We start from the raw sequence: 27,884 nt of genomic DNA on the forward strand, positions 1-27,884 counted from the left end.
AGCAGATGGCTTAGTCAGTAAAGTGCTTGTCTTGTAAGCGTTGAGTCCCTTAATTCAGTTTCCAGAGTCACGCAGAAGGTCAGGTGCAGCGGTGTGAGACAGCGCTCCCGGCACTGGGGAGCAGGGCAGCCCTGGAGCACTCTGGTTAGCCAGTCTACCCGATCAGAAACGCCCAGGTCCCAGCATCTCAAAACACAGGTGACAGCTCCTGAAACACCCAAGGTGGATCTCTGTCCTACACACACAGACGCATGCACAGCCACACACACACACACACACATTCCCCACACATGAAAGGCCAGCCTCAGAAAAAAGGTGTCACCTTGCCAGTCCTCATGTCCCAAGCTTTGATTTCAGAGCTGAAGCCGCCACATAAAAAGACGTTGTGATCTTTTGGATGAAATTTCAAGGTGGTGATTCTGAAGTCACTCCGACCACTAAATACTTGGGTCCCTGCAACATAGACAGACAAGAAAGAGTGAGAAAATACTCAGATCACACGTATTTCAAAGTGGAGATGTTCACACAGCTCACCAGGGCCTCTGTGGCCCAGTGTGGACATTCTGGAAACAGAGCAAGGTGGCAGGCAGCTCGTTTCCACTCCCTGTCAATCCCCTCCCCGGCCAGGCAGCTGATCCCAGGACTCGAGAGTCATGGGTGTCATCTCATGGAACCACAGGACAGCTGAAAATGGGCTCAGGGAGGCTCGGAAAATTTCTCACGCTGCATGGGCAATACAGGAGATTGTTTATCTAAAATCTAAAAGCAGAGTTGGTTGGAATTTATTTCAGGATACATCTTCCAATCCTGATAAAAATGAAGATGGGTTTGTTACAGAGTACAGCAGGTGCAGGTGACCTGACATGCTGGGCCACAAATGACAGTGACCCACACAGCAGTACAGCTACAGAATGGACATCAGGTGTGGCTCACTGGGGTCTCACTAGCTCTACAGGACTCGAGACAGCCCTGCCACTTTTCACATCATCATAAATGGGTATGGAGTCCCTGTGTGCACTGTGGTAAGTATCTGACACATACAGGTACATATGGTGTGGAAACAGCTGTCGCTATGGTTTCCTAGAGGTGAGCAATATAAACATCAGAAGTGTCCATCATTCAGAGCCGGGTAAAGCCAGCACTCCCTCCACTGCTCAGTGTGACTTGTGCATCCCACAGCATGGATGGGATTCTTATCTGTCACACTTAATTTGTCCAAATCTGCACCAAGAAATCAGACCAGCTTTAAGAGACACCACACAGGGAAGCACCTGGGTTTGGCTCCTGACACATTACTAGGGGCCAGGCTCATATACCAGAGACAGCACCTGACACCTTCCAATAGCAGAGGAGGCTGACTTCCTCAGTCAGATAGGGAACTCTTGACTGACTTTGGCTACGAGGACTCCTCCACTGAACCAGCGCAGTGGCAGAGTGGAACACAGAGGCTGACAGCCAAGGAGCTGGGAAGGTGGCTGTCTGTAAAATGCATGCCACAGAAGCATAGGGAGCTGACTGTGACCCCAAAACCCACATTAAAAAGCTGGGCCTGGTGGTGCATACTTACAACCCCAATACCAACCAGATCCCCATGGCTTGCTAGCTGGACAGCCTCACCTCATCAGCAAGCCCTAGGTCCCAGTGAGAAGGTAAGGCTCCCAGGGAAGGGGACCCAAAGCTGACCACCGGCTTCCACACACATGTACATATGCCAGCACCTGCATGCACACAGCTGGCGGCAAAGACAGTGATGAGATGTCAAGACGAATGGGTCCCCTTCTAAGCCTTAGAAGACTGTGTTTGTTCATTCCAGGCAGAAAGCACTCCCTGGTGGCTGCCTCTGTCTGCTGACCCAATACACTGAGGAAGAACTCGACCAGCTCCAGTTCATCCGGTAAGGAAATGACACTCATCAATCACAGCTTAGGAGAGTCACAGAGGGACAGCACAGATCCAATGGCCGGAGCCACTGTCTCCAGGCCTGTCTGCCTACACCCATTCAGGACAGACCTAAACAGACATCCCTGCCAGGCAGTGATTTGTTTACGAGTGACAAAATGCACCTGTGTGCCAGTATAGCATAGACACGGTTTTTAAAGACCTTTTTGTATTGTTTGTGTGTGTGTGTATTTGTTTAGAGTATATGCCATGTGAGTGCAGGTGGCAGCATAGGCCAGAAGAGGGAATCGGGTTCCCTGGAGCTGCAGTTAAAGGCAGCTGCCTGACATAGGTGCTGCTCCTCTGAGAGAAAGAAGTGATCAAACCACTGAGCCACCTCTCCAGTGGCATGATCACACTTTTTAAACACCAAAATTAGGATCTCTTACACAGTGAGACAAAAATAAAAATAGCCAATTTAAAACATATCTTAATATGCCATATTTTAAGAGTATCAAGCAACCTATGTTTTTAATATTTGACTACGTGCTACGGTATGCAGGCACGTGCTGTGGTATGCAGAGGTCAGTGGACAACCTGAAGGGGTTGGGTCTCTCCTTCAACCATGTGAGTTCAGGGTATTAAACATAGTTCTACAGGCTTGGTGGCAGATGCCTTTACCTGCTGAGCCGTCCTGCCAGCCCAAGGGCATCACGACTTCCTAGAAATCATGAAAGCCATGTGAGCTCCAGAGTTAGAGCTATGGCACTTTTAGTGGCAGCAACAGAACCAAACATGCTTTCTCTTATCTAAACCCAGATGGCGACCTGTGACCCAGGGCTTGAAACCCATCCACCTGTAGCTTCTGTTTACCCAGCGAACTCAGTGAGGCTGACAGAGACTCCTCACAGAGATGCGCCAGGATGCAGGGTGTTAGCCACAGCCTCCAGGGACCACAAAAGACTGAGAGCCCATTTTCCCTGGCAAATAACAACCCTACACCTAACCAGACGGTGCTATCACTATATTCCTATGTTTTCAACAACTTGGTTCAAAGTCAGATGAAATGTTCATTTAAAGGGTTTTAAAATGGATAGAAAATGGTCAGGGTGCAGACACCAGCTGTTTTGTTTTTGTTGGGTTCTTTTCATTTGGTGCTAGGAACTGAACTCAGAACCGTGAGCATACTAGACAAGTGTTCTACCACTGAGCTACACTTCCCATACACCAAGTAAAGTCTCCAATGGATGACATTTAAAGAATAAATAAATAGACCCAGCAACGGTCTGAGGGCTGGCTGAGAGGATGGGAGCGCCACCCACCGCCCGCGGAGCCGGAGGTCGCCGGTTCGAGTCCCGGCCGTGTGTGTGTTGTGTGTGTGCTTGTGATGTCATTCATCGGAAAAATAAATAAATAAATAAATAAATAAATAAATAAATAAATAGACCCATTTACAGGCACCATGGTATAGCTCTATAGTAAAATTTGTGCTTAGTATGTACAAGGTCCTTGGTTCAAATGCCAGAACAGAACAAAAAAAAAAAAAAAGTCATCTGTTTCAAAGCATTCTCTCCAAAGTGAAAACAGTAATTATTAATTTTAAATTCTGGGAGGGCAGGGAGATGTCTAGGTACATAAAGTGCCTGCCATATAAGCACGAGGATTTGAGTTCAGATCTCCAATACCCACATAAAAAGCTTGGCATGGTGGCACATTCATATAATCCTGGTGCTGGGGGAGGGGGGTCCCCTGGGGTTTACTGGCCAGTCATCCTAGTTGAATCAGTGAGCCCCAGGTTCAGAGAGAGACCCTGTTTCAGAAAAATAAGGTAAAGAGCAAATGAGAAAGACCTCAGTCACCCTCTGACCTCAACACATGTACACACATAGATGTACATGCACTTGTGCATGCGTGCACACATGTACACGTACACATACACACACACACACACACACACACACACACAAGGGCAACAGACTCTTGCTGTGTAACCCACAAAGGCCCCTACTGAACTGCTAATGCTCCTGGCTCAGTCTCCTTTGCACAGACAGGTCATCCCTGGACAAACCTTGCATTGTTTTTTTGTTTTGTTTTGTTGGGTCTCATCTGTAGCTCAGGCTGGGATAGAACTCACTGCGTAGCCCAGGCTGACCTCTCCTGGTGAGCCTTATGCTTCAGCTTCTCAAGTGCTAGAATCCAAGGCATGAGCCACCACACCCAGCTGGCACACACTTCCCCGAGCACAGTCACCCCCACGCTGCACCTGCGCTTCCACCTGCGCCTGCACCTGCCCTTTCCCTCAAAGGATGACTAAGAGCGTTCATTTTTTTTTTCTTCTCCTCTCCTCTGGAGTCAAGGATTGGCAGTCACTTGTCACCATAGGAGATTCTGGAAATACTTGGTTTTTTATCAAGGAGTGCCTATAAGCTGCACAAGTGCTCAAGGCCCTCAGCTATGCAGCAATGCTGACCACCTGGCCCCCAACACCCCAAGAATTACAGGAGGAGACACTGACACAAGGCAAACCCTAGAAAGGAGGGCTTAGCAGCCTTTGTCATTCACTGCTCCTTTTCATCCAAGATACTTCATGCACCCTCGGGTACATAAGCATATGCAGTAGGCGCAAACAACAAATATTTGCTGATAATAATCATAAAAAATATTTAAAAGCAATTCTTTGGCATACATATAATTTTACTATTTACTAAAGATTAAATCAAATTTGCATACTAATGAGATGGATTACTTGTTTATTTTTACATCGAGAATTAAATCCTGAGTATGTGTGGCAGGTCCTGTACTTCCAGGACTCAGGAAGAAGGCAGGAGGACAGCCTGAGCTACACAATAAGTTTCAGACCAGCCCAGCCTACAGAGTAAGACCCTAATTCAAAATATAAACAACAAAAAGAAACAAGAATTCTATTTAATACAACAGAGTATATCATACTTTCAAAGCTTTTCAAAATTGATTGATATTCAGAGATGCTGAGAACTCCACTTTGCATAAATCCATTTTTAAAAAATCACAGAATTATGTCTAGAGTCATTCCAGAAACTGCTGGAAATTCTATCCCAGGCCAAACTTCATTCACCATGCTTAAAATGAAGCTGATTTGAAGAGCAATTTAAAGCCAGCACTCTGACACAATACAATCCAAGGATGTCTAACCTGACGCCTACATGCTGAGTAGTGTAAAATATTAAAAGTCCTTCTGTCCCAGAATGGAACTGTTACATTTCTGCAAGAGCAGAAAACTTTATAAACAGGACTAGCACTGCACTCATCACACAGGAGTCTTGAATCTGAGCTGAGGCTTTGGAGTGGGTCTCACTGGCATTGTCCTACCTGATGGCACTCACAGTACAGAATGCCCATAGTGCATGCTCAGGCCGAGGCTGCAGTAAAGTCTTGAAATGCAACATGGGTGAGTACGGCTGGAAGCATCTTGGATCCGTTACGCTTTTGAACTTGAATTCATTTTTGGTCACCGCACACTCAGAAACCTTTAACAGTTGCTGAGTCTTCACAACCCCACGCTCAATTCTACAACCCTGTGGAGCTGTGATCACAGTTTTCAAAACTGGGTTCTAGAGAGTGGAGGATGGCCTTTTAAAACTACAGCACTGTTTTTATGTTGTGCTATGTTGTTGCTCAGGGAACTCAGCAGGCTGTGGGTGCCACATTAGGACTTCACACCCTCAAACCACCCTCATAAACAATCACCGTACGGAAAGCTAATCTAACTGGGAATATGCTTTTTCTCCAGTTTACTCGTTTTTTTTCTACAGCCCAAGCTTTTCTTGACCTTTTTTGTGAGTGTAAGCTTGCATGTAGGCGTGAAGGGAGGTGGAGAGGCTAAAGGTTGATGCTGGACGCCTTCCTCAACTTACTTTTTGAGAAAGTCTCTCACTGAAGCTAGAGCTCTTCAATCTTCCTGGACTGCAAGCCCCAGGCATCTGTCTCTGCCTCCCCGGGGCTCGAATTATAGGCAGGAGCTGCCTCACTTGGCTTTTATGTGAATGCTTGAGACCCCAACTCAGGTCCTCGTACCTAAGAGGCAGGTAGGTGCTCTATCCATCTCTCCAGACCCTCTTCATACCCATTAAGCCGCAGTTAGAGATTAGACACTTAGTTGATATACTGGGTAGCAAGTGTCCCACTGAATAGAACGAGGAGAGAGTCTCTTCCCCTCTGCACCCCCAAATCTGGAAACTACTGTCCACCCTCAGACCCACAGCAAAGGAAAACTCTCCCTGGGGGTGGGAGGCAGGTGCTTTCCTGGGTCCTTGGAGCACAGCATGAGACCAGCCATGTTGTCATTTTGAAATAGCCGCAAGTCACCAGATGCTTGCTAAAAGGTGGGTGGCACAACCTTGCAGACGACAGGGAAGAAAGGGGGGAACGCTGGGCTGCTAAAAGGTGGTGGCTCATGTTTTCCTGCTAAAAAGAAAAAAATTCTGAATGTTATTCCCCTCAATTCCCAAAGACACTGAAAATCTGTCTTTGAAAGGACTAAAATTTTCCACCTAGAAAGAGGCTGTCATAAGTATTTTCTACTTCTAAGAGGTAGGGCTTTACTATTTTTCTTTGTTAAGGAGTCTAAAGCTAAGAGATTTTTAATAAGCCAACAGGTACTTAGTGGAAAATACTAAGGAAAAATTCTGCTAAGACTTTAGTTGAGAGATCAGCATCACAGGCACCATCATGGCTGGACAAACTGAGGCAGGTAGGGTGATAAGGCTGAGAGCCAGAGAGACCCAACTCCCAGACCAGCTGTCTCTTGATGGTCCCTCCGCTGCTCAGTCTCGTGCAAGCAGGAGTACAGAAAACCAAGTGCCGTACACAGCACTCTGTGAAGTAAGCAACCAAAGTGAACCATTATTGCTTGAAAAATTAAACCCCAACTTATTGAATTCATCTGTGGTTAAATTAAAAGCTAAAGCCAAGGGATGCTGGGTTCTAACAGCAGGAACCTTAAGAGACTAATGACTGTTGAAGCTTTTGCATGAGGCCTGGAGAATACAGCAGCCTGGGCTGGCTTCTGCCTTTGCTGAACAGAAAGGCAGAAAGGTTAGGGGACATTCATCAGGGAGCAGCCTTGACCAGGGGCACTAGCTCCTCTCGAGGAGAAGACCTTTCTCCTGGAATCCGTGGCCACTCTCTCCCCTCTCCCAGATGGTGGCCTGTCCATCAGTTCTCTTCTTCAGCACTTGGGCTAGCTATAACAGACCTTTACCTTGGGACTATCTTGCTTGTCTGCTTGTTATAGGAAATTCTGTTTATTCACTGTAGGCTTATAGGAAATTGAGCTTTAAAATATGTAATCCATTGGCACTTGGCTGTATTGATCTGGTTATAATGAGCTCAACCAGTATAAAAACTGTTTGGATCTTCTTGGAGTTAAGAAAAATTACTTCTTTTCCTTTTTGGATCAATAATGATACAAATAGAAAATATGTTTCTGGACTGGCGAGGTGTGGCTTGGTGCAGAGTACTTGCTTAAGAGTATGAGGTTCCAAATGCAATCCCCAGTCCTAGAATAAATCATCCTCAAAGCAAAACCATGTTCAAGATTCTGCTCTCTCGACACCATCATTCCCATAGCTTCACCACCCAGTATCACTGAGGCGACGCTGGGTGACCCTGGACAGGCAACTCCTTTGAGCTGTGCCTCTTCCTTCCTTAGGTAGAGCCTTTAGGCTTCCCTAAAGGTAGCCACCCATGTAACCAAGGTAACATCATCTGTCAGCCTAACGTCTGCACGAGGGGACACTACGGTTAGGCAGGCTCCGGGGCTCCCAAAGGACCTTCATTTCCATTCAGTGTGTCTGGTTCCCAACCATTCCTGCCACACCAATGGAATTTCAGGTTTAATAAAAGCCAAGCACTGATCCCTAGGAAAGAGAGGGACCATCTGTTCCTCTGTAAGAGCTCACCTTAACTAAGTTATTGTGTGGTCACAAGTGGGACGGGAACCAATATGTTCCATAAGTCTGTCCTTCAGGCCTCTCTGGACCTTGCACTTAGCACACCACAATCGTGGGCAATGGCAGGAATTAGCCTGCATCTCAGAGCTGAAGAAAGGGAGTTTGGGAAGGGAAAGGACATCTGGCCCTACTGGCCAGCCATGCAGACAGTGACTGAACTTGTGTGACCCTAAAGTCCCTCTGCCTGCACCCCACCTCCAGACCTGCCAGCTACTCATGACCTTTCCTTCTCTGTAGCTCTTTGTTGCTAGCCATAGACTCATGAACATGTAGGAAAAATGTTGACAAGGGAAAGCTTATGTTGTTGGCTCGTGGTAATTGAGCCTGTGTTCCCAGGCAGCAGGCATATGACTCATTTCGCTAAAATCAATATCGTTACACTCATCCTCTGGGAAATATTCAGCCAGCTGTAAATTTAACCATCCTGACTCAAAGTTAACGAGAAAAGAAGCTTGCTAACTTTCAAATCAACCTCCATGTATCAGGAGCAGGGCCCATGTTGGCAAGTGGGCAGAGGACTGGCAGGATGCCAGCAGAGGGCCAGGTAGGCCTCGTCGGCATGCCCACTAGCAGGGTTCTGGAACTCACCAGCAGTGTAGCTCAGAGCCTGGCATCTTTACCGTAAAACTGGGCTCAAAACTGGGCTCAAAACTGTCCTTCAGGAGTAGCTGTGAGAAAAGACGCGGCAAAGGCAGGAGCAAGCCCCAGAGTAATGAAAGGCGGCTGTAGGAGGCTGGCGGTTGCTCTCACTCTTTTTCCGAGCCCAGCTACTTTCAATTGTCTGGACTAAACTGAAATTCTTAAAATTAGGGGGTGGGGAGTTAGCTTGCAAACCAGCTGTGTTTAGCTATAAGCAGCTTTGTTGAAACACAGAACCAACCATGCTGAAATCAAACATGCCTCGGCCGCGTTCAGCTCCAGGGTCAGACGACAAAAGCAGCCTAACCTAAGAAGGGCCAGTTGCTCGTTGATGACTGCTGCCTACACACAGGAGGAACACGGCTCCTGGGAGCCCGTGCCAATTAATAAAATCACGCCGGGGCCTGGGTACTGCCTTCTTCATAAGGAGGGCTGGCATGAGCTTCCCAGCTAAGGATGAGATGAGATTGGTCTATGGAGGTGCAGAAACCCTCTCCAGAGAGGAGCCAATGAAAAGCTGCTTGGAGAGCTTGCAGGACAGGGGGTCACAGATGACAGACACATACAGAAGGGGGTTAGGGAGGGGCTTGTGACACGGCAAACAAAGGTGGTGGGAGGGTAGCTGTTCACTGGCCAAGAGGGTACCTAAAGGACAGTGGCCAGGGACTATCATCAGCGCAGCCCCTGCTAGACCTAGATGCAACCTCACTAGGCATAAAGTGGTAAATAGAAAAGAATGCCAGTCTGAACAGGCCCTACCCACTGAGACCTGGGACACAGCCAGCACACAGTTTTCTCCCTGGTCTTCAGGGGCACTGAGGGCCCTAAGCAGGTTCTCCTGGAGTGTGCCACAGAGCTTGAAAACCTACAGAGGCTCTGGCTTCAGTGCGGCACTTGCTTCAAGCACCAGTGGGAGCTAGTGCCACTTCAGAGGCTTAACCTGACACAGAGCCTTCTTTCATGGCCTCTCCTCCAAAACCTCAGGAGCCGACAGCGCTCGTCGCTGTGGTCTTCATTTGGACACTATTCACTCTTCCTATGCCAAGTGCTCTGAAGCTGTCAAGGCGAACACTGCTCATACTGGAACATAGCTGTCCACAGCTCAAGAAGCATCCTTCAGCCCACCACTTAATCAGAGGGGTTAGTCAAGACCGTTCGGTCACTCCATTCTTCCAAAGCCTGTTTTCTACAGATGTTGAGCCACTACCTGGAGGCAGCCGAGAACCCTGCCAAGACAGTTTGTCCAGGGCAGGGAGAGGTTAGGGGAGGCTATACCAGTTCACGTGTTGGCAGAACACCTTTGCCAGCCCCATAAGCCCAAACTATATCAGCTTCACCACTGATTGGGTGACCTCAAGAAGTCACCCAACACTCAAAGCCTCAGTTCTACATCAAAGAAATGGGGATACAGATGGGGTTCTCACAGGCTAGTGGGGGTCTAACCATGATGCCCAAGCAAAGGGCCTCCTCCATTTATCTGTATCTGCTCAATATAGACCTAGTGGCATGTGGGACACCAGGGCTACAGCGAGAACTTGGACAGCAGACCACTCTTTCTCTATGGCATCATCCCTAGTCATATGATGGGACCGAAGACAATTCTTAGAAAAGGAATAGTCGTGCAGGGTGCAATTCCACCTGGCCAATTCCTCCCACCCACCATGACCCCAACAAAAGACACAGTGGCATCGAGATAAGAGGAGGAGATCAGGACAGTGAGCATCCTAGAGAGAAGGGCTGATGTCCCTGGCCATGACTGCCTAGAGTTCTGCAGAAAGCTAAACTGTGGGGTTTAATTTACACACCCACCTCAGACCCCAAATAGAAGGCACCCCACTGTCAGGAGGAGCTGCCACCCACCATGAAGGAGAAGGACAACCCTAAGGAGCTGAAATCGGCAAGAGTGACCCTCAGAGCTGAGCAAGCTCCAGAGGGACTCGAAGGAGACAATCAGTCCTGGTTTGCAGGACAGGTCACGTACAAAGTCAGTGTCACTCAGGGCCTGGGTGGTGTCTGCCAGTGTTCCCTGAGGCTGCCTGTGTGCCTAATGTAGCAGAGACGTTTGTTAGGAAGATTGTAGACGGAAACAAGAGCGCCAAAAATAATTAATCTGTGAGCAGATTTGATTAAGTGTTGATTCATGGCTGTTCCGTAAGCCAACAGCCCGTCAGAACTATAAATTAACGAGATAAAATGGTACTGGCCCTCCATATTTCAGGCCGGGTATTGACATTTTAGAATCCACAGATTTTTAACTGTATTGATTGAGGACACCAGGATAAATGGCCTTGGCGCCAAATTCCCATTAATGACAATGGGCACCGAGTGACTAATTCCCAAAGCACTGCAGAGAGAACGCCCTGCGCTGCCTTCTCCTGGCAGGGCGCTCTAATTAGATTGAAATGAAAAAGCCAAATCACCATGGGCGGGAGAAGCAGAAGAAGAAAATGGAAGATCAGACTTCAGGAAGAGAAAGGACAAGACTAGTTAGAGCCGGACAAAGGCCACAGGGTTCACAAGTGCTAAGACCCAGGGCCAGGGAGAGGTGTGCAAGCGTCTGCTGTTTCCCACCCCAGCAGCCCTGGGAGCTTCATTACTAAGGATAGGAGGATGCGGCAGAGGCCAGCCTCAGCTTTCCAATTATGCAGCTGCGAGCCAGCCTCGTCCAAGCAATGACAAAGAGACCACCAGGATGGGTCCATCCTTGGGGACACACACTTGCCAGGACACAGACAGAAATGCCAGTTATCCTCACAGGAGAGGCCTCATCTGGGGTCCAGAGGCCTTCCTGGAGGCTGAGATCCAAACCCATCAACTCTGCCCTCTGCGGGAACACCACATCCAGCACAGGCTATGCACACGGTATGTGTATAATACGTAGCAAATTAAAGGAATGAAAACAATTCTGCAGTAGATGAGCCCCATGCAGACACCATTCCTGGCAAAGGAAGATGAAGAAGGCCTTCCATCGCTCCCCACTGGACAGCAGCACTTAGAAGTGGGGCCCTGCCTCTCTATACCAACTCTGCACACAAGAGCCCCTGGGAGCCCTGGCAGCACGCCACCCTCCATGACTCAGCGCACCTGACGGGACAAGCGCCTCCTCTCCCACCCCTTCATTGGGCCACATGTCACATGATAGCAGCTGCAGTTCCAGGTCCTCCTAGCTGGAACACAAACAGGACCACATCCCACGGCTGCCCCAGACTCATCATCAGTCACCCACAGTCACGAGTCCCTAACTTGTCAGGCCTCGGGGCCCATTGCTGCTGACAGCCAGAATGAGAATTCTGTCCAGGAAGCCAGGGCTGAGTTGGAGACTATAGGTTAGACTCCATATTCAACAGTCCCCAGTCTCCCTTGCCATCACTGAGTGGCCCAACCCAGGACTGCTGTATCGACCCTGCTTGGGAAAGCTCCTTTTGCTGGCTGCTCCCTCCTTCCCTAACTAAAGGAGGCTTCCAGAGGATTTTCCTACATGAAACCCCCTTGCCTGGGGGCCTCTCACTATAAATACTAGGAAGAGCCCCTCTGAAGAGTTCCCTATGGAACTTAGGTCCACCCCATGGACTGAGAGGAATTCTAAACTGATGCCAACCACAGGACACCGTGATATTTTGGTCCAAATTACACAGCAGAAGTTGATTAAAAAGCTGCCTCTTTATCCAGCCCTGTAGCTTGGGGCTGAGACAACAGTGGCTGTCCTTTGCTGACTGGCAGAGGACTGGTCCTAGGACTTTGTAGACAGCGCAGTACCAGTGCAGATAGTCTGCACACCTGTCAGGGAAATGAGTCTGTCCTGAGGCCCTCACCACACCACGACTATGGGGGGTTTGCAAGCAGGACCTCTGGAGAGGCTTTCCCAGTGAGAGGGCTAACCTGGGGTTGTGAGATATCAGGACACACCTGTTTCGAGGTCTGTTAGGTGCAGGGCAAAGTCGAAACCACCACTGAGAATCCGCCGGCCACAGGGAGACCACCGCGCAGCCCGTACCGCCTCACTGTGCACAGAGTAGGTCTGTAGGCAGTGCCCCGAGTCCACAGCATTCCATACCTGCAAGGGAAACAGAGAGGCAGCGCCAGACACTGTGGTGAGTGCTGAGCTCCAGGTCAGCAAGGGGCTCCCGGGAAACGGGGTACCTATTATTCCACATCAAAACAAAAGCTGTAGTCGCTTTCCCACTCCTCACAGAAATGTGCAGACTTCCTTTTTCTGGGGCTAAGAAAACAGCATTCCCTATCTCCACTCGACCTTCAGATTTCTCCTACCTGCTGGCTCCAACATGTCACAGTCCTGCCCCAGCCTCCATTGGCCGGCTACTTGTTCTGGAGCAGACAGAGCACGTGGCCAGGCCACAGTCAAAGGATGTCTTGAAGACTGAGACCCAGACAGGGGCCAGTCATAAAGTATAAGAAACAGATTCGGAGCGATTGTGTCTTCTTAGGAGAGGGGTCCTTGCCCCTCACCTTCATCCTGCCTCCCCATCGGGGAATGAGGCTCCCAGGAGACTGTCCAGTACACAGCTGACTCCAAGTGGCGTACAAGCCCAGGCAGGAGCGCTACAGTACCACAGCTGGAAGGCCTGGTCACAGAGGTGTTTGGAGCTAGCTCTCCTCACTGTCACTACAGGGTGAAGGGCACACACTGTAGACACTCCCCTTGACACTGCATCTTGCTGGTCATGCGGTCCTGTGATCCAGGGGCTCCACCTCACTGAGCCTAAGTCTTTCACTCCATGAAGTGGAAACAAAGGCATTGCCCCCAGACAGGAGTGAGACCGGAGCAGGGGCAGTTCTGCAGCAGGAGCAACAGTAGACTTGGGCAGGGTGTGTGGGGATTAGAGTTCCGAAACAGGAAGATTCCCTGAGTATCAGTGGCACCAGATTTTCCTGAGTAAGTTCTAGAAAAGCCCAAACAAGTACACCCACGCACTTCCACAAACCTGCTCCTAGGACAACTTCCACTAGAGATGAGCTAACTCTACCTGCCAAGTCCTGGAGGCTCTCAAATTGCTGAGCTCCAAAAGGTTTCTGGGAATATGTACATGTCTACGCTCACCCGAACAAGAGGTCATGAGGAAAAGGTCCCGCAGAATGTGGGGAGGGCCCTTCTATTCTCCCCTTCCATGCCAGGGGTCAACAGCTAGGTCTCAAACTAAAAAGACTAAGACCAAGAGGCAGCGGTAGTCATGTTTAAAAACACGGAACTAATAGGAGCAGCCAGAAGGCTGGGGAGTGTAGGGGGGATTGGCAGCAGGGCAGCAGAGCGCAGAACGTGGCTGCTTCTTCGGAATTATGCACAAGTATGACGCTAATAGAAAAACTAAGTGAGCAAGTGAGGCTCTGCGGGCTCACACAGTCAGGCAGGAAGAGGCCAACACCAGGCACACAGGACAAGCCGCATTTACAAAGTGTGACGGCATTTCCTAAGACACATGAACTACAACATCATACTAATTAGGCCGGCTGGTATAAAAAACAGAAACAAAAATAACAGGCTTTGGCATGGTTGTGGAGAAATCAGAACCCCCTACAATGCTGGCAGAAAGGCAAGATAGTGGAGTCATGATGGACAGCAACTCAATGATTGCCAGAAACCTGTAGGGTTACCATGAAACCTAGCAATTCCACTTCTGAGAAGAAATCCAAACATCTGGTACTGGGGTCTCAAGGAAGTTTTGCCCTTATTTATATGGGTAGAGGGTGGAAGGAGCCCACTTGTCCGCAGACAGATGAGAGGGTAAACACAGTGGAATCGGCCCACACAGTGGAGTGCCTCTAGGCAGTGCTCCCTGATAGCAGCCACAACGTGCAGGAACCTTGATCACACTGTACTCGGTGGGGCAGGCCAGCCCCACAAGGATGGATGCTGGACGGTTTCCCTTCCTGCTGCTTCCTGAGTAGCCAGAATCACAGACAGGAAACGGAAAGGCTGCTGCCAGGAGCTGGAAGACTGGAGTGTGGGTGGAGTGGGCAGAGTAGGAGGCGTCCTGGGGATGGGTGTGGCCAAGCCGGCCAACAGCATGAGCTGCAGCCCTAAACCCAGCTAGAGCGGTAGAGTTTGTTATATTTCACCGTGGTTTTTAAACACACACAGACACACAGACACACAGACACACACACACACATTGTTTACTCATGCATTTTCAGTAAGACCCTAAACCAAGCTCAGGATGGTTGTTGCTCCTAGGGCTGGCAGGAGCTATGAACACTGCTCAGTCTTTCCTCTGAGAAAGAGAGTGGCATGGAGGGGAACAGGGAGGAAGAAGGCGGCTCTGAAACAATGGTGTCCAATGTTTGCCTCTGTGAAGCTCTTCCACTCACTCATTCAACAAACACTCCTGGGTGCTCATTAGCGAGCCAGGCCCTGCTCACAGGGAACAACCAAAATCAAACGCTTGCCTTCCAAGAACTGACGTTACTGTCGGGACGACAGGGCCCACACAAACCAGCAGAAGGAGTGTATCAGGCACTAAGACTGATGGTCCAAGGTCAGCAAGAAAGGGGGCTCTAAAGCCAAGAGAAGGGGCTAGGAGGGTGGCCATGGTAGACCACACGAAGGGGTGAGAAAAGAGTTCTGCCTGAGTATGCGACATCACAAAGGCCAGTCTGGCCAGAGAGGTGAACAGGATGTGACAAGAAGGGGCATGGTGAGAGTGTCTCTATGGCAGTAGAGCATTTGGGGTCTCCTGGGGGAGGAGGTAGCCGGCTCCAGCCCACACGACCCTTTTAGCTGCCCGGCAGGAAGAAGATACAGGGGCTTATGTAGGAATTTGGGACAGAGGTAGCAGCAGTGGGAACAGGGTTCCATATGGGAGTCAGAAGCAACAAGAACCCCTTAGAGGGAAGGCAGTAGAGAAGTCAGAGAGAACAGGACCACCTTGGGTCTGGGGTCTGAGCAGCAAGGAGAATGGCCAGCTCTAAGAGAACCAAGATGGAAGCAAGGCCAGAGCACAGCACTGAGTGAGGGAAGCCATGAGAAGGAAGAGTGGGGAAGTCCCTGCCCTATACTTCCAAGTACAACGCACTTACATATAAACTTTTTGTGATGTGCAGTAAGGTGTTAAGTTAGAGAGGAGGAAGAAGAAAAAGGAGCAGGACAAAGAGATGAAAGAGAAAAGGCAGGGAGGGACATGGAGCAGATGAAGGGAACTGGGAAGAAAGCAGAAGAAAGCTTAGACCCCAAGATGCCTGAGGGCAGCACAGTGCACTAGGATTCTTGGGCAGTGGTGTCCAAGGAGACAGAGCTGGTAAAGGTGTGACAGTCCCCGCTAGGTGAAGTTGCACACCTGTCTGCTAAGGCGCTCTGCTGATGACGGCAGCAGAATAGATGAGGACCAGTCAGTCCGGGCTTGCTACCAGGGGCGAAGGCGAGAGGAATCTTCGCCAATTGCTCTCCCTAATTGAACTGAATGTTCACTGTCAGGCTTTAAAGATTAATTCCCAAACACTGCTGCAGCCCCGAGTGTCTGCCTTTTTTCAACCAAGTAATTAGAGATCCCAAACTGCCTTCACAGGATTAAGGAGCTCAGTCTACTGTCGAATGTTCTGAGACGGCTCCATGTATTAACTACAATTATTAACACGGTTTGTGTGTCCAGCCAAAGCACAGATTTGACAAGAACATGATGAGTAAAATGGAGTAGGACTGGGTATCAGCGCCCTGGTTACCGCTGCTCCCACAACAGCCTTTCTGGGTCTTCAAAGACCATCCAGCCTGTTACTTCAGTCTCAGGCCACACTCTTGATTGCCTGTTGGTTTGGGTTTTGCTTTCGTTTATTTAACTTATCATCATTATTGGGAGGCAGAGGACAACCCTTGAGGATTCAATTCTCTTGCTCCACCATGGGTTCCAGGGATCAAACTCAAGTGGCCGGGTTTGTGCAGCAAGCACCTTTACCGCCGAGCCATCTCATAGGCTCTATCCATATTTTAAGAGAAGTGCAATCTTCTTACAAAACACTCACACTTTACAAAATGCAAAAAAGGAAAGCCCTATAGGGACCCCTATGGGATGGTTGTTTCTCAGGTGACATGGGAAATAAGCATGTTCCACAAAAATGTATTTATCAAAGACAGAAAAAAAATCACCTAAGAGTTGCCCATATCTCCACATCTGAGACCATCACTGTCACATTTCTGGGGTAGCTGTGCTTGCTGTGTGGTCCACAGTAGCTCCTCCTGCTTCATCAGCTCTTCCAGTCAGTCTTTCACACAGTTTATGTTGCCAGAGCCATCTTAGTGGAAAGCCCTTATCAGTTGAGAGGTTCCCTACTATTTGCTCAACATTGCCTTAAAAAAAAAAAAGTGTTGTGCGTGTGTGTGTGTGTGTGTGTGTGTGTGTGTGAAACAGTGATCTGTATGTATGAGTACAGGAGCATGTATGCCATGAGAGTTCAGAGGACAATTTGAGGTAGTTGATTCTCTCCTTCCACTGTGAATTCCGGGGATCAAACTCAAATTATCAGGTTTGCTTGGCAAGCATTTTCACCTATGCGAGTCACTGTGCTGGCATTGAGAAGTTGCTTTTGGTTTTCTACATATATAATCAGGAATGGATGTTAGGTATTGCCAAAATCCATCTACTTATAGCTTTCTCTTTATAGTTAATCACTGATATTACAGTTCCATCATCAACCACTGCACTGATTGATCTTCAAAACCTACGCTCAGCTCCCATTCCTGGGACTGACCCTGCTTAGTCATGATATTTTAAGTGGATGCTTGGACGGATTTGCTAAAGTTTTTGTCTCAAAATGTTTGCCAGTTCATCAGAGCTATTGGATGGATGCTTGCTTCTATTATGTCTTTTTCTTGTCTTGATTGTCAGGAGAACTAGTCAGAGGAGGTGTCCCTACTCTTTGACATCCCAGGATAACAGTAGCCAGTGTAACAACATCCCCCCAAAATATAGTTCCAGGAGCTAGGTCCCTCTGAGTATGGGCTGGCTCCTTTCTCTTATGCCTAAGCGCTGCCTTCATGTCTGCATGCCAGTCTTCTTCCATAAATGCCTGTTTCCTGATCTCCCGTCTATGAACGCGAGTTACATAGCACTGGAGCCCACCCTACAGCCTCAATTTCCAACAGTTACCTCTGTACAGATTCAATCTCCGAATATGGTTATGTTGTAAAACACTAAGGATTGGGACTTTGAGAAAGAAATTGAGGGTGACAAGGGTACATGTAATTCAACCCACAGCAAATGGATACTCTTTCCCTTAGATGTTTGTTAGAACTCATTAGTGAAGCCATTAGGGCCTAGAGTTTTCCTTGTGGGAACAGTTTGAACTAAAAATTCAATTATTTCCATAGATATGAGATATGTTTCTTCTTGGGTAAGCTTTTATTATTAGGGTCTTCTGGGGGATTGTTCGTGTCACCTAAGTTGTGGCATTCATTAGCACACGCTGATCATGCATTACCTCTAGATCCTTTTAATATCCGTAGCGTCTATAATTAGCACACTCTAATCATCTCTCATATTGGTAATTTGTGTCTTTCCTCTATATTCTTGACTCTAGCTAACAGTTTAACACTCATTCATCTCAAAGAACCACCTCCTGAGCTGGGCGTGGTGGTTGGCTCCCACAATTCCACACTCAGGAGACTGAAACAGAGTGTCCCTGGGAGGTCAAGGTCAGCCTGGGCTGCAGAGAAAATAAGAATAAAATAAAGTTGGGCCAGAGAGATGGCTCAGCAGGCAAAAGTGCTCATCATGCAAGCCTGATGACCAGAGTTCGACCCCCAGAATTCATGGTGGAAGGAGAATATGACCCCTAGAAACTGCCCTCTGACCTCCACATGTGCACCATGGCACACACACTCCCATGTGTGCTATACACGCAACACACACTAAACAGATTTTTAAAATTTTGTTCTTTTAATAGCTGGTTCTTTGTCACTTCCTTTCCCTCTATTAGAGCCTTCTGCTCTGTCCTCCTTTATTTATTTGGACCTTCCCGGTGTTTTAGTGGAAGTTGAGTTTAGGTGTTCGTAAACGGCCAGCATTGCTTTGTTGTCTGGGGTACAGTTGGGGCTGAAACCCAGGGACTCTCACAAGCTAGACAGAGATTCTACCACCACACCCAAACTGACCCTTTAGCCATTAGAAATGTGTCTACTTTCCAAATATTAGGGAATTTTCCAGTTATATTCATTATTGTTTTTTTTCCTAATCCTATCCTAGGAAATCAGCTGTGAATGATTTCAGTATTTCTGAATTTCCTGATTAATTTGTTCACGGCCACACATGGTTATCCATGGATATTCCATGTGCCCTGGAAAGGAATGAACATTCTGGTGCGTGATGTGGAGAGTCGCATGGATGTCAATCAGGCCAGCGGGTGACAGTTTATCCCAGTCCTCCACATCTAAACTATCTTTCTGTCTGTGTGATCTACTGATTATTGAGAAAGGGCTAGAAATTCTCAAGCCATTGGTGGGTTTTACTGTTCATATATCCCGTCCTGGCAGCTTTGCTTCGTGTGTTTTAGGGCGCTCTTATTCTGTGTGTATATAAATATCTGTGTGTCTGGTGCTATGCACCTTGGGGGATGTGCTGTGATGAACTGATCCCTCCTGTTATTATGAGATGACTCTCTTTATCCCTGTAATATTTCTGCTCTGAAATCTGCTTTGCCTGATATTTATATAGCCACACAAGCTTTCTGTTATTACTGTTAGTATTGCTTATCTTCCTCCATCCTTTCAACTTAACCTTTTTGTTTTTATATTTAAGGTGGGCTTCCTGCAGGCACCGTATAATTGTGTGCTGCCTCTCGAGCCAACCAAACAACCCTTGTCTTTTAAATGGAGTGCTTAGACCTTTTCACCTGCTTCTGATAAGGTTTAAGCTTGTTTTGTTTACCCAGCCTGTTGTTTTTTTCCCTCATTCTCTGTGCCTCTTTGTGATCTTTTGTTATGTCATTATACTTCCCATTGTTAGGACCCATAACCATAAATCTTTCTGTTTCTCTATTATTAGTCACTTTAAGGTTTGCAGCACACATCTTTAATTTATCCTGACCTACTCTCGAGTCACAACACCACTTCCCTTATGATATAAAAACCAGAAAATAATGCATCCAGTTTCCCCATCTTTCATCACGTACGTTACATCTCTATATGTTAATGCATCAGCACCACGATTCTATTCCAAATGGTCAATTGTCATTGAAAGAATTCTTAAATAAGAACAGAGTTTCCATTGCCTCCAATGTACACTGTACACTCACCATTGTATACTCGTCATTCCTAGAACAGATGGAGAATCTCACCCAGCATCAGTTTCCTCTGCCTCAAGAACCCCCTTTCCTAAAGGAAATTTCCTGTAATGCAGACTTGCTGGTGATGCATCATTTCGGCTTTTATGTGTCTGAGACAGAAATGTGCCTTTGTCTTTTCAAGACCTTTTGCTTGGGATTGTGAGCAAAGGTTCCTGCAATGACCTTCACCTCCCAATGAGCCTTCTGCAAGGTTGGCTCACTGATTAAACTTCAGTAATTGGGGAAAGGTTGGATTGTTAATGATCCAGAGCCTAATCACAATTTATCTCGGGCTACCTTTCCCACTTTTGTGTGTGGCCTAACATCCTTGTGAGTAAGAAAAAGGTGCAAGCTTTTGAAATGCATTTACTTACCACTAGCTTTCACTAGCCTAAAGACTAAGAAACCATCTGAGGCCTCGAGCAGAGACTCCCCTTGGCTTAACCCACCTACATGATGTTCTACCGAGGCATCTGAAAAGTGTCTTGACTTATGACTTTGTCTTGTTACTATAAAAATCCAGTCATGTGGGAACATGAATCCGAAGCACCCTGTATCTGTGTTCCCAGGCCATGGACAGGCTCATCTTTGGCTCAATGATCAACTACCTCTTATTCCCACTAAGGTGAGAATTGGGTTTGCTTTTCTGTTTTGTTTCTTAACTAGTGTTTTCGGGAGGGGTGGGGGTTCTATTCGCATTTCTTTATTTTGATTATGTGGATGAGGGTTTGCCTGCACATGAGTCTGTGCACCATGTATATCTGGTGCCTGAGGAGGCTAGAGAGGCATCAATCCTCCTGGAACTGGAGTTAGATGGTTATGAGCCACCATGTGGGCACTGGGAACTGAACTTAGGTCCCCTACAAGAACATCCAGTGCTCTTAACTGCTGAGCCATGGCTCTAGTCTATGAGTTGTGCTTTTATGTTGACCGTATCAAATTTTCACTTGCAGTGCCTTGGGTTTCTCTTCTTGCTGTCTTATAACTGAATTTCTTCTGCCATTAATCTTTGTTCCTCTGTATACCTTGTGTCTTTTTCTCCTTTTCATACTTCTAAGTCAAGCATGCATGAAGGCCTGAGTCTGAACCCCTAGAACTAATGTAAAGCTGGGTGCAGCAGTGTGTACAATCCCAGTGCTCCTGGCCAGGCAGCTAGGCAGGCACACACGACAGTGAACCAGAGAGCCTGTTTCAACTATCTCAAACAAGAGGGAAGGCAAGAGTTGACACCTGAGATTATGCTCTGACTTGCATATGTGTACCAAAGCACGTGCATGCACATGCACACGCACATACATACACACACACACACACAGAGTTTTTTATAGGGGAGGGCAGTGATAAGGGCTGTCCTGGAATATACTTTGTAACAACCTAGCCTTAAACTCACTGAGGTCTGCCTGCCTCTGCCTCCTGAGTGCTTAAAAAAAAACAACTTTTTTTTAAATAAAAAGATTTTTCCAGCCAAGTGTGGTGATGGACACCTGCAATCCCAGTACTTGGGAAGCTGAGGTAGGAGGAGCTCCAGGTCCAGGCCAACCTGGGCTACACGTGAGACCCTGTCTCATTTTCTACATTTGGCGGGCCCTTATTTTTAAATGTTTTTTTTTTCCCCTCTGAGAACATTCATTTCATGCGTGCTAGGAGTCTGAGGTTGTCCCAGGGCTCACTGATGCTCATGCGTCCACACCGCATGTTACTCCAGGTAACATTACCATCCTTAAGTCCGTAAACATTCCCATCTGTAATTCCCAATCTAGTAATCTCACACAATGTATATTTTTTGTTTAAAATGGTTTCCATCTCTAAAAGTTCAAGTTTTTTTATTATTATATTTATCATTAACCATGTACAGTCCAAGGACAGGAGTTGTCTACCGTGTGGGTCCCAAGTTGTCAGGCTTGGTGATAAGCACTAACCCGCTAAGCCACCTTGCTGGTCCTGGGTGTGGTCATGCATGACTCTCTGTCTAGCATGCCCATTCCTCCTCTTCTGGCACAGAGGGGTAGATTCCCTTGGTTTACTGACTGTTGCTATTCCTCCTCTGCACCACTTCCATGCCATTTTCTTTTTTAAGTGTTGCTGCCTTTTAAGCTACAGCTATCCTAGTCAGCAACCGCAACTCCACCACAGCCAGCAGGGGTTCAAGAGCCGCAGCCTGAGGAAATTCTGTTCCCTCGGGCCGGGCACCAACTCTTTCAAAGCTACAAAAGGAACTTATCTAAATCTCTGTCCCTCTAAAGAACTCAATATTCAAAGGTTGAGGTAGAATTCTGCTCCCTGGAGAAGCTGAATAGCAAGCAGCTCACCTCCTTGCGTCTCCCAAGAAGTTCTCATGAAGTTCCTCTTCCTTAATACCCTTCTCCACCTGGCTCCGCCCTACAACTTCCGGTCAGCTACTTGCTAATGCAACCTCCTGATCGCAGGTGAATTTTATTTACTCAAACACATCTATGCATCATTAAACAAATGTTCCAGAGCACAAGCAAAAGTAACACACCTTAAAATACTATTTTATAACAGTCCCGCATCTGGACCTCTGCGGAGCTTCCCTCTTGATTTCCTACTCCGGATGCCTTGCGCTCCTTACTTGGGTACTAGACAGAATGAGCTTTACTTTACAAATGTCTCCTATTTCTGTCTTCCTAAAAAGAGCTTGAAAGTTTGTTCTGGAACATACTTCAATTCATGCAGACAGCAGGCTCTGCACCAGTACAATTCTCTAATCCAGCACTCCCCCACAATGAACTTGACTGCTAAGCCACCTCAGCCACTTGGGGACATCACAGGACCAGGGTTTCTCCTCTTGGGAACCTGAAAAGCTCCCAAGGCAGCAGCAGAGACAATTGAGCACTTGTCTCATTTGCTACCCCTCAGCGACATTTGCCTGCACTGCCCATGCTCCCAAAAACCACTGCACTGTACACTTTGCCCAGTTTCTTACTTGTTGAAGACTGGGCTATAAACCCAGTCTCTACTCCTCTTAGAAACTGGGCCAACAAGATGGCTCAGCAGGTAAAGGTGCTTGCTGCCAAGCCTGGTTGATTCAAGTTTGATCCCCAGAACTCACATGGTGGGAGGAGAGCACTGACTCCCTCAAGCTGTCCTCTGATCTCCACATGTACAACACAATATGAGTGAGCATATGCGTACATACACACACATGCATGAACACACGCACTCACACATTCATACACACACACTAAATGCAAATTTATAAAAGTTTTGAGATACTTGGAAACTACTGCCATGTTGAAGGAGCTGCAGGCTGCGTTCCTGCCACCCAGCTCCCGGCCGCCTGGCTAGCTTATGCCCCAAAATAACGACACACAAACTGTATTCTTTTAAACACTGCTTGGCCCATTAGTTCTAGCCTCTTAATGGCTAATTCTCACGAATTAATTTAGCCCATTTCTAATAATCTGCATAGCACCACTAGGTGAGCTTACCGGCAAAGATTCAGCATGTCTGACCTGGGCAGCTGGCTGTATCGTGTCTGGCTCTGAGAGGAGCTGCCCTACATCTGAGATCACTTCCTCTTCCTCCCAGCATTCTGTTCTGTTTACCCCCACCCACCTATGTTCTAACCTATGAGGCCAAGCAGTTTCTTTATTAATTAACCAATGACCTTCCTCCATCACTGCCAATGTTCGGCTTCCCCTTTAGCTTGATGAATCATGAATCCTTACTGACCTAACCCCATGGTAATCAGAAAGCCTTCGATGCATGCTTACCTCAAGGAAGCAGGATTGAAACTGGGAAGTGCATGTGCCCTGCACTTACGTAGAGTGGTCAGTATGTGTCAGATCTCTCTGGCCTACTTTTGTTGGCTTGTCTGGTTCCCTACAGCCAGCTGCTTGGAGAAGGGCAGTAGGACTCCAGTGGCAACTGTGGATTTGCTTTGACTCTCAAGTACCCGGACACACTGCTGTCTGCTGCACATGCATGCCTGATGCTACCTTCCTAGGGAATCTACCCTTTTACCACCGCAACACCTGGCTTTTCTCTGGTAACAGTCTCTTCCTGGTCAGCCTCGCCTTCCCCTTCATACTCACTGTCTGGAAACTGCCTCTTTATTCAGTCTTCTTACCTGCATACCCTCTCCTGCCAAAGCCACACCACGTCTCAACAGCACAGTTTGCTCTTTTTCTTAATGCACTTTTTAAAAGATTTTTAAAACATGTGTGGGTGTTTTCCGTACATGGATGTCTGTGGAACACAGAGGCCAGAAGAGGATGACAGATCACCTGAAGCTAGAGTTACAGACAGCTGTGAGATGCCATTTGGGTGCTGGGAATCGAACCCAGGTCATCTACAAAAGTGCTCTTAACTGCTGAGCCACACCTGGTCTAACTTTTTTATCTAGTCTTAGTATCTCTTTTCCGCTGTCTCATTTACTTCATTTAATGTAGTCATTGATGGAATCAGATTTCTATTAGATATTTGGTTTTTTTACCTCTCTTTTTATTCTTATCTTTCTCCTCTACTAACTTTTTAAAAATAACTCAATATTTCATAATTCCATTTTACTTAGCTCCTGGCCTTTCAGCTATCTCTTTACATTATCTCTTTAGTGGTTGCTCTAGGAATTATAATATACATCCTTAATATCTTGTCACCTTCTTGCAAATAAGATTGAACCAGTTCCCACATATGGCGCAGAACTATAAATGCTCTTCTACTAAGCCCACTGTTCACCCTGTAGCATCAGGTACTGCAATGATGTGTGTCATAAACCACACCATGCAGCACTGTCTGCCTTCGCCAGTTATGTGTTTTTAATCTAAGGTGAAATTGCCTTTCAGACAACCACACGCTCCTGTGTCTTACAGCCATCACCACATCCTAACTCCTATCACCTCCCTGCATCCCAAAGAGCTCCTAACACTGAAGGCAGTTAATTCTCATTTCCCCAAACACATTAATCTCACCTTCGTTCCTGAAGGACACTGAACCACAGCGAGGCAGTTTGGGGGCTCATTGGCACTCTGGAGGTACTATCCCAGTCTCTGGACACCACTGTTTCTAGTGAGGGGTCGGTGGATTCCCTACCACAACTCTCCTTGGGTGAGAGTCATTTTCTCTGATTGAGACAGATTTTCACTTTAACCTCCAGAAACTCGAGTGTGATGTCCCGTCAGGAGGTTCTCCTTGTGCCTGTCCTGCGGGATCTGCACTGTATTGTTTTCTGCTCTTTTTTTTTTTTTTTTTTTTTTTTTTGGTTTTTTGAGACAGGGTTTCTCTGTGGTTTTGGAGCCTGTCCTGGAACTAGCTCTTGTAGACCAGGCTGGTCTCGAACTCACAGAGATCCGCCTGCCTCTGCCTCCCAAGTGCTGGGATTAAAGGCGTGCACCACCACCGCCCGGCTAAAAATTTATTTACTTATTTGTTTTATTTTTTTATTATTTATTTATTTACGTATACAATATTTTGTCTGTGTGTATGCCTGCAGGCCAGAGGAGGGCACCAGACCTCATTACAAATGGTTGTGAGCCACCATGTGGTTGCTGGGAATTGAACTCAGGACCTCTGGAAGAGCAGTCAGTGCTCTTAACCGCCGAGCCATCTCTCCAGCCCCCTGTTTTCTGCTCTTTAAAGGGACTTGGTACTTGAGGTATTTTTTTCTTCCTCATCATCTGAAACTTCCATTGCTCGTGTAATCGATCTGACGACACCGTGCACCAGGCCCTGGGCATCTGCTCTTTCTCTCCTCCATTTTCCCCTTGGCTGTGAAGCTGCAAAGGTTCCAGGGCCCAGCCTCCTGTTGTCTCCACTCTACTGCATGGCCACATGGTGCAGTCCTGTCTTCAGACACTACTTTCAGTGCTGGTATTTCTGCTGGCTTACTTGTAGTTCTGATTTCCTTGAGAAGAGTTCCTATATTTATTTGTTGGAGGTGTTTATGTCCCTGAGCATATCCATGATGGCTACTTGAAAATACTCGTTGGCTAGTTTCAATATCTGGAATAAGACTGCTTCTGGAATCTCAATCCTCCCTCTGCAGTTGCTGTGGTTGTCCCCAACTCTGCCCTCTGCCACGCCAGCAACATTGCAGTTCTTTCATTCATCTCTTCAGCACTGGGCCTGCCTGCAGGTGAAAGCACACCAACACAGGTGCCATCTTCCGCCTACTTTCTGCCTGCTTCTGTATCCCTACAGTACGTTCAGGGGACATCACTACTGCGCTTGTTGACAAGTAGTGATGAGAGGGACAGTTCAGGGGGTACCCTGTTCACTGCCCAAAGTCACGCCCAAATTCCAGTTTTAAACTCCTGTTTCACAACAGTGGAGAGCACTTCATCCATGTCGCTGGCTCTCACACTCGCTCCACACATACTCCAGCATCTCATCGCTTAAGGAAACATCTTCTCCACACCCAAAGAATATTCAGGATAACTGAGGAATAAAGGAATTATTCCCTGGGGCACACCGCTACATCACAGGGTGGGACTAGACTGCAGTGGGTCCCATCTCCACTGTGCAAATGAAGACATTGAGGATGCATACTCACTACCCCCACAGCGTGAGAAGGCTACAGAGCTTCTAGCCTACTTGGGCAATCTCATGTGAATTCCTACGGGCAGAGTACCCCAGCAGCTACCTGGGTGACAAGGGTCTCTCACATCTGCTCACACAGCAAGACCAAGATCAGTGTCTTCTTACACTAGCCTCCCACCCATTTCCTAAAATGTCCCGGATGCCACAGGATACAGGGTCTCCCAGAGTATGGGCTGAGAGAAATGAGCAGAATCTGGAAGTACACAGAGAATTCCAGGCACTTAGTCTCTCTATTCAACACCATCAGAACAAAGGACAGAGCTTTAAATGTCAACAGAAAACGTAAAGGACAAAGGAGAGAGAGCGAGACAAATGGATTAAGAGCAAGATATCACTGAATACTCCAGAGAGGGAGGCGGGGTATGGGAAGATCACCAGGGACACCTGCCTGAGAGTGGCCTGCAGGGTTCCCAGCAGGTGACAGTGGGGCATGCAGTAGTATTGGGAGACTGGGAGTAACTAGTCCCCTTTCCTAAAGCTTTGCACCTTGAACCTTCTTCTGAGACAAATAAAAAATAAAAAATCTATTGTTGCGGTTACCACCTCGCAGTGACAATGATGTCTTGAGCAGGTGTGCTTAGAATGCCTTTGAGGACTTCACCAGAACCTCGTGGAAGACATGGGCAGAGACAGGAGATGGTGCTGGCCGAACATAATTAGGAATGTGTCTAATACCACAGAACTATATCTATTTAAGGATGGTTGAGAAGGAACTGGGCGTGGAGGTTCACATTTGTAATCCTAGCAGCAGGGAGCTGAGAACTAAGAGTTCAAAACTGGGCTAGTCTATACAGGAAGGTAGCACGGTGAACAAGAAAGGTTAAAACAGGAAATACTTTCTTTTCCTGCAACTAAAACTAAAATCTTGTGAAATGCAACAGTTTGGGTGCATACCTTCACCTCATGGCCCACAGCAAGCAACAAGCAGTCCTGAGCTGAGGCCCATTCCATCTCTCCCTGCTGAAAACTCTTGAGAGGGTCTCATCACTTGCCAAAAATCCCTATCAGGTGCCCTGACATAGGAGTCGCCACCCCACTCAGCCCCGCCTCCTATAATGACTTCCACACCAACGCTACCTTCTCCAGCCATGTTCTCTGAACCCTCCTGTTCCTCACTTGAAGTACAACTCTCCTGCTCTGGCCGACTGATCCCAACCCCTTCCTCCAGAAAGCCCTCCTAATCTCTCCAAACCAGGTGAAGCCCCAACAGATGTTTCCATGGCACCTAAGGCTTTCAAGGCTGAGATAGGAGCGTACAGGTAGCCCACTCTACACTCTGTCTCCTGTGCCACTTCTCCACCATGTCACCTGTACTGTTTTTGAATCCAGAAGAAACGCATGCACCTCACAGACTGTGGTTTAGACTCCACACTGTCAGGCGCTTCGCCAGCTAATGGTCCCTTTCACCCTCTGCCATGGCTGTGACTGGGCCACTTTACAGATGACGGGGCAGAGATTCTCAGTAGAAGGTACTTGTCGTACAGTGAGCTAGGCAAAGACCAGGGCATGCGGACAGAGTACGCGTGCTTCTCACCCAAGAGGTCTCCACTGTGA

At 47.6% G+C, this 27,884-nt stretch overlaps 1 protein-coding gene across 1 annotated transcript in view; it reads right to left on the minus strand.

The window, feature by feature from the left end:
- The window catches only part of Wdr25 (WD repeat domain 25), a 136,742-nt gene that overhangs the window by 43,947 nt on the left and 64,911 nt on the right, over positions 1-27,884 (minus strand). Inside the window, exons 3-4 of the mRNA XM_057782854.1 lie at positions 12,414-12,561; positions 323-453 (exon numbers count right to left, since the gene is read on the minus strand). Coding sequence (XP_057638837.1) covers positions 323-453; positions 12,414-12,561 — 279 coding nt within the window. The remainder of the gene's footprint in view (positions 1-322; positions 454-12,413; positions 12,562-27,884) is intronic.

Source organism: Chionomys nivalis, chromosome 10, assembly GCF_950005125.1.
Source record: "Chionomys nivalis chromosome 10, mChiNiv1.1, whole genome shotgun sequence".
NCBI classification, from domain to species: Eukaryota; Metazoa; Chordata; class Mammalia; order Rodentia; family Cricetidae; genus Chionomys; species Chionomys nivalis.